Source organism: Lissotriton vulgaris, chromosome 7, assembly GCF_964263255.1.
Source record: "Lissotriton vulgaris chromosome 7, aLisVul1.2, whole genome shotgun sequence".
In the NCBI taxonomy this organism is placed as follows: Eukaryota; Metazoa; Chordata; class Amphibia; order Caudata; family Salamandridae; genus Lissotriton; species Lissotriton vulgaris.
Window position 1 is genome coordinate 875,276,198 of NC_141695.1, and position 14,193 is coordinate 875,290,390.

The following is a 14,193-nucleotide window of genomic DNA, read 5'->3' on the forward strand; positions in this document are numbered from 1 at the left end:
ATGTTTTGAAAACACTGGAAACATAAGATGTTCCTCTATTTTGGGGGCTATGAAGATGAGTAACCACTGATAAGCACAGGTTTTGAAAGGTTTGGAAAACACCACTGAAATCCCCCCAAAAAACACATTGCATGCAAAACAGCAAATAATACTAGACCTCTCATAGGCTTATATTTAGAATTATAAAGATTATTAGTGGTGAGATCAGTAGCATCCCCATAGTTCTATGTTTTAAGAGCCAGAATTGTTAGATGTGATACTAAGGTACACAGGAAAGTTGTTCCACTGTGCAACAGATCTGCTGATGCAGCCACGTGAGACTGAACTTGCTTAAATGTACTCCAAAACCTTTCTCAAGTTTAAGGTTGGAAACAAGGGATAATGTTGTTTCATGAAATTTCAATAGTAAATGGAATCCTATTTTGTTTTAAATATAAATAATGAAATGAAAATAGAATATCAATATCCATAATAACATAGTGTTTCCTGTTGGTAGGTGCTATTTTGATACTTTTCTTTGGCCTTACAGAGTTTTAATGGGTCAAAGTTGCTTATTAGGGATGTTTTGTCTAATAAAACCGAAGAGGGAAGTATGCCTTAAAGGGAGATAATAAAGGAATCAGAGTGAGAGGCAGCATTTTATGATTTTTTTATTACACTTTTCTTCTGTTTATTTACTTCTTTCATTCACTTCTTTCAAATATTCTTTCTTCTTTTTTACACTCTTTAAATCCTACCCTCTACATTTGCCATTCTTTCCCTTAGTGCACATTTTCTTTACTCCCACTTTTCTTTATATGAATTCACTTTATTGTATCATCTTCTCAGCTCTATATCTGGCCTCTTTTCTCACTCTCCTTACTTTCATCGCTAGAATGTTTCCAATTTCTTCTCTCCCTCTCGTCAATCTTTGTTGTCCTCCCTTTCACAATTTCCTTTCTTTTATTTAACTCTCTTATCTCCTTTCATTAACTTGTTGCTCTCATTTCCATCAGTCTCTGATTTTTCTCAGTCTCTCTGTGCTCCTTTTCACTCGTGACTTTCATTCTCTTCTGCAGTTGTTCTAGTGCTGGTCTTTGCCATCTGCTGGGCTCCCTTCCACGTGGATCGACTTTTCTTCAGCTTCGTTGTTGATTGGACAGAGTCACTTGCCAATGTGTTCAACCTCATCCATGTAATCTCAGGTAAGGAAAATGAATAGCAGGTATGATAATAAGGCGATACAGATCCTGGAAGGTAGAGTTGTAGAGAAGTAAAAACTCTCGGACTACAGAGCTAGAGTTGTAGGATGTTCTTGTATAGTGGAAGGCTGCTAAGTGTGTAATGTTACATATGAGGCACTATAATAGTCAGAATTTACAGTGCTATGAGAGCAAGCAGGAGTTTATGCATCTAGGGTGAACGGTGATGGGCTTCCAGAAAACCAAATTGTCGAGCCATTTGGCTTATGGTCTGATACTGGATCTGTATTAGCACTGTTTGCTGACCCACATTCTTGAATGAACCCAGATCTACCTCCACTCCCTTCTGTCCATGCTATTCTACTCAAAGTTGAATAAATAAAGTTTTACGCTATCATCATGATGAGTGTTTACCAGCATAGGTTTGCATGCATTCTAGTAATATAGCTGATATATTATGTCCTGGTCAAAAGATCTCCTTCTGTTGCACATTCACAGCCAAATTAAAAAAAGCTCTGCCACAGTTGCTTAAATTCAGCTTTCAGATTAACCAGGGCAAATAGACTAAAACAAATTAACATTTAGGAAAAGGGAGGAAGGTCAAATTACCGCAATTCCTACAGGTGACTCAGGGTGGAACGTTGGTACAAAACTCATATCTCAGAATTAGATGAGATGTGCAGTTGCCTTATATCATCAATTTGACAGTTCAAAGGAGGACATTCACTCAAAATCGACAAACCATAAAGGCACAAAAAGCAATAATCGATAAACCTCCCATCTCATTAATATTAATGGACCTAGATTCAGCCTGGCCCTCCCTGTGACTGGTTGCAAATGCTAGGATAGCGGTCTGCTGGGAAGAGCAGAAGGACAGGAGCTTCAGCCTCTGTCCCTCAATGGAAGAAGTCACTGAGAGATGTCTGCTGGACATTCAAGGCGACCTTTACAGTGTAACCTATTCTGACATTTGAATGGAATGGCAGGAGACAACAGAGAGCAAAACCCTTTGCTCCAAGAAAGCCATCTAACTCTAGCATGCTTGCTTTACTACTGATCCAGCGTAAAGAGTATAAATAGTTCAAGTTTAACTACCACTTACCTACATATTCATCTATTCCTCTAACTGCGTTGGGCCCCCTACAGTTAGATGGGTTTCATCATTACTCTCATCACATCGGGGAATGGTCCTATGATACATCTTTTTCCGTCGATAGAAGGGGTGCCAATTAGGGGGGGAACAGCCATGAAAACGCAGGGATTACCCCGCAATGCCATTACAATGCAGGGATTACAACGAAAGTCATTACAAAGACTTCGCTGGAGGACGCTGTTGGATAGGGAATAGTTTAATTTTCTATACAACACCTTCCCTACTGTCAACGTGGGCTGGAGTTGGAATAGAAAATTAAACTATTCCACTATCCAGTGCCCTCCAGCGAAAGTCGCTGTAACGACTTTCGTTGTAATCCCCGCGTTGTAATGGCATGCGGGGTAAAGGCCCGCGTTGTAATGCCATACAACCGAAATTAGGGTGTCCAAAACATCAACATTAGCCACCTAATAAGGACCATTAATTGGTGACTACCTCACAATACAGAAATTAGATTCAAATGCACTACTCTCTGGACCATCCTATATAAATAAAGTATTGCAATGGAATGACCCCCATCTCCTAAAGAAATTAAGTCTAACCAAAATTATACAAACTAGAAGCTCTGTTAATGCAACAGAACATAAAAGAAACAAAACTTGAAGTTCTGAAAACATTCAATGATTTTCCCTACAATGCATTTAGATTAAGAGAGTAATTCAGTACAGGTTCAATAAAAGAACATTGGGGGACAATAATAGACTCAGGCGACTTTGATAGTTAGTAAGTGTATTAATGTTTCAAAGCCCATTCAGACAAGTAGTTTCTTAGGCATCTCAGTCAAGAATGTTATGGCATTTAATGCTAGGTTCTGCAGTTAGGTAGAGTTCAATATTTAAGAGGATGGTTCAAATTATATATCAATTACAAGGTTAGAGATTACTAGCACCATCAAAGGCAGAAAGATAGTTCAGTTCTCTAACTGTAACCTAAAGGGTTTAGAGTAAAAGGAATAAAGGAAAATCATTCAAAGTCCTCTAGGGGGGAGTCTATGAGCATGGGCAAAAATAAATAAATATCAAGTAGTTCGAGAAAGAAAGATTAAAATTCAATTGTCTAAAGGCAGCAGCATCATCAAAAAAGCAATCCAAGATTGGAAAAATATGATAGAGACTTTGCACCAGAGAGAAGACAAAAAATGGTGTTGCCCCCCTGTAGGGTTTTCTTCTTTTATAGTCCATAGCACACCTTAATGCCCCTCCTGTAGGGTTTTCTTCTTTTATAGTCCCTATGACACCTTAATGACATTGTGTCACTCTACTGGTCAGTTCATTGTATGATTAATTTACATATATAGTCACCAAATACAATTTAGTTACTCCTGAATACTTTCCCAGGTTCCTAGTGAGAATGAATTTGTTTTCCAGGCCTTACCGGTTTGGTAACAGTAAGAAAAATATAATGTATCCATCCATGGAACTAGGTAAAAGTTGATTTTCCCACCAAGCCATGTCACAGTGAACTTTGAAAGAATGTATTTTGCAATTAAAAAGAAACATGCACAAAACAAATAGTGCAACATTTGCAGAAATGCCAATGAACAATTAAGCTAGCTGTAGGAAAATTGCAGTTTAACAAATAACACATTTAGGGCCAGATGTAGGTAAAGTACATTTACTGATTCTAAAATACCGAATTTTACTGATTCGGTATTTTAGAATCGGTAAATGCTATGTAGCAAAAAAATTGGTAAACATTACTGAAGGAGGCCCATAGGAATGAATGGCAATTACCGAATCGGTAAATACCGATTCGGTAAAATGGGGGAAACATTCAAGGGTGCCAGGGTGTCACTTTGACACCCTGTTGCACCCTTGAATCATGCTTGTGTGCAGATGTGGCACACAACACGCCCTAAGGGCATGTGTGTCTGCAAAATGGCAGTTGAAAATGCACACATTTGCATTTTCAAAGGTATTTGTTATTTACCATGTTGGTGGTAAATAACGAATCCTAAAATGGGAAAATCACTTATTTGAGTGCTCACTACAATACAAATTCAGTAATTTACCGATTCGGTATATTAAGGAATCGGTAATTTATGATTCCTTAAAATACCGAATCGGTAAATTACTGAATTTGCAGTTTAGGCCACCTACATCTCAGTAGCCTAATACCGGTCGGTAACAGCAGAAATTCTGTAATTTCGGCCGTTACCGACCGGTATTAGGTGACCTACATCTGGCCCTTAATGCCTAAAATGCATACATCAGCTCTAAATGAATGAAACTTAATTGAAATCAAATATAATGCATCAAATCATCATTTCATAATGAAGAATAAAAATAAAGGTTTCACCAATGTATTATTTCACAAAATAGATTAGTTTTAGCTATGGTCACTGCCACAAATTTATCAGCATCAATACATCTAAAATATTTTTAAAAAACATTTTACCAAAATTGTTTCTACATTTTAAAATTATTAAGGTCTCTACTATCATCTCTGTAAGTTTCAACTTTTTAGCTAATTTTATTGCAACTCAGACTAGGAATCATTTCCGATAGACTCTGTTTTAGGGAGTTCGACCAACCGATTATGATGCTTCAGAACATTGTTCAGTCGGACTTGCATTGTCTTCAATGGGAGCCTATGTTCTGAACATAAACACAGGCTCCCATTAAAAAATGGGAGCCTGTGTAAAACCTTGAAACCGGTGGCAGGCACCTCATGGTGCCTACCACACTGTGCATGGTCTGGTGGCTCAGTGGACTAATGTCTTCACTGCAGGGGCCTGTGTTCGACCTCATGGTCACAGGTTCAAATACCGGTGGGTCCACTCAGCCTTTCATCTAGCTGAGGTCGATAAAATGAGTACCATTGAGTTGGGTAGCAAGAAACATCTGTTATTCAGCACCAAGATACCTCTGGGTGAACGTGCGCTTTACAAATACACATGTTATGTTTGAAAGAGGGGTCCCTTGGGTACCCCCATGGGCCACAACCAGAGGCCTACGGGTGAAGTGGGGCCTGCTACAGTCCCCTAAAGTCAGAATCTGAATTCATTTTGTGTCAGGCAGATCGATTCGGAACAGCAATCAATCAATTTACAATTGTAAAGCGTGCTACTCACCCGTGAGGGTCTCAAGGTGCTGGGGGGGGGAGGGGCTGCTGCTACTCCTCGAACAGCCAGGTCTTGAGTAGCCTCCTGAAGTTAAGTAGGTCTTCTGTCTGACGTAGGCTATCAGAATCGGCCATCGTAATCGCTCGGTCAGAATCCATGTCCATGGGGAAGTCAGAATACCAATAAGAACCGATTTGGACAGCTCAAACGGTTTCCTTGCATCGTAATCAGTAGGACAGAAATGTATCCGATTCGGTCAGAAACATAGGTTCAGAATCGGATTCGGAGAATCTGAGTCCAGTTCGGAACCTTTCCGACCGACATCGTAATCGGTACCATAGTATTTACCTTGTTTGTCTTCTAGCTCAATATCACTTCTCGTTCATTTTACTCCTTGGTTTTCTTTCCAGTATTTGCAAAATTTGATGAATAATAGCATCAGCATTATGCAAAAAGAGATCACTCAAGATGGTAATTACCAACCTGTTGCTAACAGTTGACAGTCCCTTACCTATTGTTTCCCATGCACCATCTGCTTTTAACTTTCTTAAATTCTGATTCAAGTCAGTAATATTTTTGATGTAACCTTCGAAGTCACTGATCTAGTATGTAAGTGCAACAGTGTTGGACCTTTAATAATCAACAGACTCCTCCCTGCTTCATGAGAAGGATATCAAGGATATCAAGGGCAAGCTGATTTTGAATCACTGTCGATCTTATTAAAATAATTTCTACATCTATAACAGAAAAACTCCAGTTGTACTGGTGGCTAATTTATCGAACTACAGTAGAAAGTTGTCTAATTGTATGTGAATGTAATGCTACTCATACTGAAGCTATTAAAACTCCAGAAATATCACCTACTATTTCACTTTTACTAACACCTCTCCTCATTATCCCATTCTCAAATTTGTTTTCTCTTTCAAAATATTTAACAAGATACATTTTTGGACAAACAATTCCCATATTACAGCTTATGTACCATTCTCTTAGTAACTCATAAAAGGCATTCTTTCCACAAATATAATGCACTGCAGGAAAGATGAGCTCAACACCCTCTAAGCATCTTCCCCTGTTCTCAATCATCTCAAAAGTATGTTCACATTTACTAGAACCTACACAATGTGTGTTAATAATTGCTATGTTTCTATATATACTTAGTTTACCTTTATGTTGTCAATCTAACACTAATTAAACCATTCCTTCCAGTATCTTGTTTTCTACATGCAGTAGCTTAGAAGTAATTAGTTTAGGCAATGCATCAGTATTTAAGGTTATATAATCCTGTCTACTTTCTACTAGGTTTATAACCTTCTTCTCAGCTCTTACTAATGACCTTGTTAGGATATTTCTAATTGCATAAGCCTTGTCCAAAGTTTGAGTCGGTCTGTTTATATAGCCCATATTTTCAATGCTAGAAACCTCATAATGTGGATTGGACACCAGAAGTCCAAAAAAAATCTGATCTTGAATGTAATAACAATACTGTAATTGACCCATACCATAGAATAAGCTGGTTAATACACTGCATGAAATTCCATACGACAGAGGCAAGATATGATAGTTTAAACTCTCAGCCACTGATAAAGGTATTTGTATACCTATGTAGCAATTATCAACATTCAGGGTATTTACGTATTCACTTTATAATCTATGATCTACATGTGTTGACAAACCAGCTATTGTGACATCATTATTTAAAGCTTTAACATTCAAAATGATAGAATCACTGTTATTAATCGTTGCCTTTTCAGAATAGATTGACAGTTTTGATTCTTTAGCAGGAACATAATCTAGTAAATTTAAAATGATAATTAAAACAAACATTATCAAAGAAATATTAGAAAAGATTTCAGTATATTCATATTTGCATCTAGGAGAAATTCCACTGTTGAACCACATGACCTCTCAAAACTCAGATCGTTGAACTAGAGAATTCAAAATATAGCAGCAGTAGTTTGAGAAATTTGGCAAAGTTCAACACAAAAGTGTTAAGGTACAGTTCAACAGCTTCTTTTAATGTGGAAAGATTGTCATATCAGGTTCATTGATGAGACCATTCATGAAAAACTGTGTCACACCTTTAATTGGTGCACCAAGCTTCACATTCAGATCTATAACAAAGTTTGTTTCAAGAAGGTTCAGGAGAATTGGTGTTGTTAATACTATGCCTAATAAACTCATGTTCTCATTTAACTGCTGCTAGATAAATCCATTCAGGAGATAAGTACTTTTGACTGGGTACTCTTTTCGATCTCCTCACAGTGGTTTTCGCATCATCAGTATCACTTGGTTCAAACTGTTCAGAACTTTCAGGAACAGTTGGCAATACTCGTCCTGTTGTCAGGCAACTTCTCAGAATCTCAGCTCCTCTGGGCCAATAGTCTGTGGGTACTGCTTGCTTTTCTTGCTGCACTAGGTCCATCGCTAGGGTCTGTATTAGATCTGGGCAGAATTCGAACAGTTTTGCTATTCAGAACTCCACAAAGTGACAAAACAACTCCACTGTGCTATGCGGAGCTCTGCAAGCAACAGATTGGCGTTTGGCTGTGCAGTTTGTACTGATTTTTTGTGCCGGGTGCTTGTCCCGCACAGGAAAATCAGCACGAACAGTACCAGGTGGGTGCTCTAGCATTGCATTTTCCTTGCTCACCAACTTATCATTGTCAAGGACAAGCGTGAAAAAAACACAGCTGAAGTTTGTAAAGCAGAGTTTTCCCAAACTCTGCGTGCTCAGCAGAGTGCAGATAACTCCACAAACTCGGAGCAGAGTTCACCGCCCAGGCCTAGTCTGTATCTCTTGCCATCAGCTTTGTTTGTTTAGACCCTGTGATACCTACAGTTGACTCTCTTGGTCTCCCATCAGGCCAAACGGGTGCAGCCCCAGCAGCTGCTGGTCTCCACCAGGTTGAAGAACCTGACCCCTCTGTCTCACTATGACTATCAGTACATCAGGAACAGGTGCTGTTGTATCATCAAAGGGACATGAGACTCTGCGAGGGTGGCTTGCATGTACCCACTTCAGGAGACCTCCTCACTTCTCAGTGGTGTTGGTGACTAAGATCAACTGAAAAGGCCCACTCTAGCATGGTTACAAACATGTTTTGCAGACATATTTCTTCACCATTACCCAGTCACCAGGACTGAGGGCATAGCACTGCTCCTGTTGAACCACAAAAACAGCTTTGCCAGCTTGCTGGGACACAGATTGTGCTGTGTCAGCCAGTCCCTTGCAGTAGTCCAAAATCAGATTGTTTATTATGTTTACTAATGTTTTAGCAGGAACATCTAGCAGTTTAATCACTCAGCCCATTATGACATGGTGGACCGACAAACCTGTCCCCCTGTCTGGTATACTTCTCAAACTCATTAACACAGTCAATGCATTAGGTCATTTTAAAGACATTGAAGCACACACTTTCACCAATCTGGATTTCAATGTATCATTAACGTGTTCCACCAAGCCAGAAGCTTCTGGACGGTAACAGCAATGAAGTTCTGCTCAACCTGTTGTGCTGCCCATAACATTTTCAGGACCTCATTATTAAGATGACCTCCCGGATCTGACTCAAGAAAGGTTGGAAATTCAAAATGCGAAATCAATTCTCTTCACAATAATTTTGCCACAGTCAAGCTGCATTTCTATGTGTTGGTTAGGCTTCAACACATTTTGGAAAAATGCATACAATGACCAAAACATACTTCAAACCATAGCAAAAAGGCCCTTCAATGAAGTCCATTTGCATTTGGTTGAAGGGACCTGCAGATTTGCCAATGTGACTCATGACAACATGTGTTTTTCTTCCGTGGTTTCGTTGTTGGCTCACTATGCACCTGTAACATGATTTCTCCTCAGTCACTCGGAATCTAAGATTAAACCACACCTGCTGTAAAAGGTGTATCATTGTTTCTCTTCCCACATGTGCAGGTCCATTATAATGTCTCACCATATATGGTGATAGACTGTCAGGCAAAACAGGTCTGACATCAGGGTGAACCCACGCGGCATTTTTTTTTTGTTACATCCTTCTCGCACCCAACCTTGCTGTTCAGCGTAAGGAGCATAAATATTTCAAGTTTAACTACCATTTCACTACATAATCATATGTCCCTCTAACTGTACTGAGGCCCCTACAGGTAGATGGGTTTCAGTATTATCCTCGACGCAGAGGCGAATGGTACTCTGTTGGAACTTTCACTGTTAATGCAACACAAAAAAAAAGAAACAAAACTTGATATTCTGAGAAGATTTGCTGGTTTTACCTACAACGCATTTAGATTAAAAGAGTACTTCACTACAGGTTCAAAGAAAGAACATCGGCACATATTAGTAGGCTCAGGCAATTTAGATAGTTAGTCATTGCATTAATGTTTCAAAACCCATACAGATAAGCAGTTTCTTAAGCATCTTGGCCAAGAATGTTACGGCATGTAAAGCTAGGTTACACATTTAGGCAGAGTTCCATATTGAAGTGGATGGTTCAAATCAAACTCAATTACAAGGTTACAGATTCCAACTGCCATCAAAGGCACAAGGATATCTCAGTTCTCTAACTGCATTAAAGATTTAGAGTAAAAGGAATAAAGGAAAATCGTTTAAAATTTAAAATCCTCTAAGTGTGAGTTTATGAGCATGGGCAAAAGCAAATAAAGTAGTATCAAGTAATTCGGCAAAGAAGGATTCCAAGTCAACTGTGTAAAGGCTGTAGCTTCTGCAAAAAGGCAATCCAAGATAGGAACAATGTAATGGTGTCACGTTGCACCGGAGAGAAGGAAAATACTGGTGTTGATCCACCTGCGAGGCTTATTCTTTTAAAGCTCTCATGACACCTTAATGAAATGTGGTGTCACACCAATAGCCAATTCATCATCTAATTAGTTTACGTATGTATTCCCCAAATACAATTTAGTTACTGTTGCATTCTTTCCCAGGTTCCTCATGAGAATGAATTTGTTTTCAGAGCCTCACAGGTTTGGCAATGGTAAGAATAATACAATGTATTAATCTATGGCACAAGGTTAAAGTTGATTTTCCCACCGAATCATTTCACAGTAAACTTCAAAAGAATGTCCATTGTATTTAAAAAGAAATCTACACAGAACAAATAATGCAACCTTTACAGAAAAGCCATTGATTTTTTGAGCTTGCCAAGGAGAAATTACAGCTCAAGAAAGAACATGTTTAAAGCCTAAAATGCATTATTCAGCTCTAAATGAATGAAACTTAATTGGAATAGAATACTATGCATCAAATCATCATTCCATAATAAAAGAATAATAATAATGGTTTCACCAATGTTACATGAAATACATTAGTGTTAGCTATGGTCTACTGCCATACATTTATTAACATCCATAGATGTAAATTATTCTTAAAAAACATTTTTCCAAAATCGTTTCTACGTGTTTATTGTTTAGGTCTCTACTATCATATCTGTAAGTTTCAACTTCTTAGCTCATTTTATCGCAAGATTGCATCACTATCTAATTATAATGCATTTGCAGTGAACGGCAATAAACTCCATCATTAAACCATACGTTTTCATCAATACTTAAATAATAAAACATCATTTTATGAGTAATCTTGTTATGAACATCTATTAATAAGCTTTATAACTATTTAGCAATGTATTTTCTCCTTTTCAAACTCTTTCGAGCATGTGTTGACAGCGCTGTTACTCCACTTGTCTCTTTGGTTGTATCACTATGTCTATTTTTTGCAATGTGGACATTCAGGTTTTTGTGTCTAAATCAATAATGTGTCATGTAATGTGATTTTGAAATATTTGCTCTATCATTGCCTTTGTATCTGTTTTACAAGGTAAAAGTGACCACTATGAACTACATATGTCTATAAGTAACAGCCTTAAGTGTGCTCTCATTTAGTAAATATGTGTTTGCTTCTATGTTTTTAGCCATTAATAGCGGTGTGCCCATTAGGCCTTAGGCTTGTTTAGTCTCAGACCTGCTCAGCACCAGGATACCCTCCCAGGTGATATTACACTCTACAGATCTGCCATATCTCAATCAAAATACTCTAAAAAATACCTTTAAAACAAATATAAGCAGTATGCCTGACTTACTTAGTGACAGCATAAAGTGCAAATTGTAAATGTGGTAACCACGGTAACTTGAAGTTTATTTAAAATGTGATATACAGTACCTGAAGAAGGACTTGGATTTGTTTGTGAGGATTATGTGTGTTCGAAAGTGTCTGTAAACATACCAGGAGGGAGAAGCTGTTATGAACCATGCTGGAGCATTTCCACAAAGACTCAATATGAAACTAACCATTTTCGGTACAAGGCACGTTCCCTGTAGGCTACTGCCCTGAAAGACGGTTTTAAAGTCTAGGTTTCAGCTGCTGTCACAAGGGTTCTGTTGCACCTGACATTGCTGCAAGTTACCTAAGTTGCAAAGCACAGTCCTAGCAGCATCCTCATCTTGGCGGGGTGAGGCACAGATGATTCTTGCCATGGCAATTGGCAGGGCTGGTTTGTATTAAAATGGGCCTGCTTGAAGAGGAAGGACTGCCCTCTCTGCACGGGAAGCATGGTGGGAGGGCCCCATGATATAAGTACTGTTGATGCTTCTCTGAATTGCCACACATGCACATAGGGAATTCTCTCTGTGTTGTGAGATGGATTGGGCAGCCTCATGGGATGCTCTGTTCTGGGAGAGCATGCAGGCCAGGGGTGGGGAGAATGTTCCATTCAGCCAGCAGAATTGGAGGAATTTATTAACTCCATGTAACGTGGAAATACTAATTAGCACTTTAGTTGGTTTTTAAACAGGGCTGGCAGAGGAAGCAGTCCCCCTATGTTGAAAAAACACTGCAGATTAAACTTTGATCAGCAGTGATTTAAACATCGAAGGACTGCTCCCTCTTCCAACCCTGTTGAAACTACTTGGTGTAGCATATACCAATAGTTGCCCATACATAAGTAAATAAGGGCACTGAGGGGTATTCATTGAACTGCATTGGATACCCCTCCATGCCCTTACATACTTATGTAAGCATGGCGAGTGGTATGCACTGGAGAGGATTCCTTTAGGTGCCCTTATATTCTGATGTGATGAGCACCAAGGGTCATGCATTGCACATTACAGTGCCCACTATGCCCCTTCACATAATTCAGCAGATCCTCTCAGAATTTTAATGTCATTCCGCAGAATGAAGCTCTGCCAATTCAACTCCCCACTATTGAAGGCATCCATGGAGGAAATAGAGGTGGTGGAGCACTACACTGCAAGATTTCTTGGGGGCTCCCATGGAAAAAGGGCAGATCTGGCCCAAGGATAGAATGACAAAATCCTTCCAGGAGAAGAGCAAAAGAGAGCAGACACAAGAATGAGTGGCTACAGTCTTTACCAAGAGAAGAAGAGGCCACTGTGGTACAGGTGACAGAAGGGGTGACCCAGAGTCCAGGAGGGGCAAAGTGCAATCAGAAGGACAGGAGTGGACTAGCTAGACTGTGGGTCATGGAAGGTGAGAGCTGTGCAAGCAGAGCAGGTACCTAAGACAGAGTGAATCTCTCTGTGTTAGAGTTGCTGCAAATGATAAAGTAGGGCAGGTTGGAGGTGAGGGACAGAAGGGGAAAGGTGGATTCAATGTGGACAAGGCTGTTGCCAAGAAGAGTGTGGTGGGGGCAAGAAAACCAGTGGCCATCGACAAAGCAAGGAAGGAGGTGAACAGAGATAGCGACTTTAGTACAGCAAGATAAAAGGGGCATAAGAGTGATGGAGAACGTGGATATAGCATACACAATACCAATGCTATTTCTGCCAGTCGGTGTATGTGGTACTTCAACGACAGGAAGAAGGTAGGTGAAGAACGTCTTTATTAAAGCTGGACCATTAAACAGAGCAGCAGTGGCGCAGCCCTCCGGCTCAACTGCTAAACACCAAAGCCCGGTGCAGAACTCGGACACAGTCGGAGGTCAGCCCCGATAAAGATTCTAAATATGCACTCACGAGCTGGCTTGTACGGCAAGAAGCACGAGCCACCACATGGGTCTTTCCCAAAATCAAATACAAAAAAAAGAAAACAGAAGAGAAGGAAGACAAAGAAAGAAAGAAGAAAAGAAGAAAACCAAACAAGCATGGGAATGAACAGCAAGAAAAGAAAATATGAATGAAAGTAGTGATCCCCTACCTGTAAAAGGAAGGTTAAACATTCAAGGCAAAAAGTCAAACAATAATAAATTAAGTCCTATAACGTGCGGGAATGTCCCTGGACCTATAACTGCGTCTCAGAACAGTTTGACCTTCACCTGATAACTGAGCATGATCACCTGAAATAAATCCATCAGGCAATGTTTCAACACTTCGAGATGTAACCAAAAAACACTTGTTCCTCAACTGACCATTCTCAAGTTTAACAGAATCACCCTTCACTTCCATGACCAATATTGGAGGGCCAAATTTAGAACCACCCTTCCACACATGAACAGGTTTTTTACACACAGCAGATCACCAACAACCAGCTTAAACTCATTGACTCTTTTTCTGTTGTCAAAGTATCACTTTTGGGAAAGAGACACACGTCTCCTGACACAAGCATCCGACCATTTAACCAGTGGCGGTTTCTGACCTAGGGGGCCGGGGCTCCGCCCCCTTTACTTTCAGCCCCAGGGTCAGCCAATACCAAAGTGAAAGCAAACTGTTTTCATCTGTATGAAAAACATATTGTGCACTCCTCTTTTGCTTGGGGCCGGGGTTGCCTTCACTGTGATGATGACTCATGGCACACTGCCTCCTGCTGCCGGTGGGCGGGCATGATTCTACAGTATTTG

At 39.7% G+C, this 14,193-nt stretch overlaps 1 protein-coding gene across 1 annotated transcript in view; it reads left to right on the forward strand.

Moving 5' to 3' along the window:
* The window catches only part of NMUR2 (neuromedin U receptor 2), a 504,434-nt gene that overhangs the window by 445,504 nt on the left and 44,737 nt on the right, over window positions 1-14,193 (forward strand). Inside the window, exon 3 of the mRNA XM_086928809.1 lies at window positions 1,059-1,184. Within this exon, the coding sequence (XP_086784935.1) occupies window positions 1,059-1,184 (126 nt within the window). The remainder of the gene's footprint in view (window positions 1-1,058; window positions 1,185-14,193) is intronic.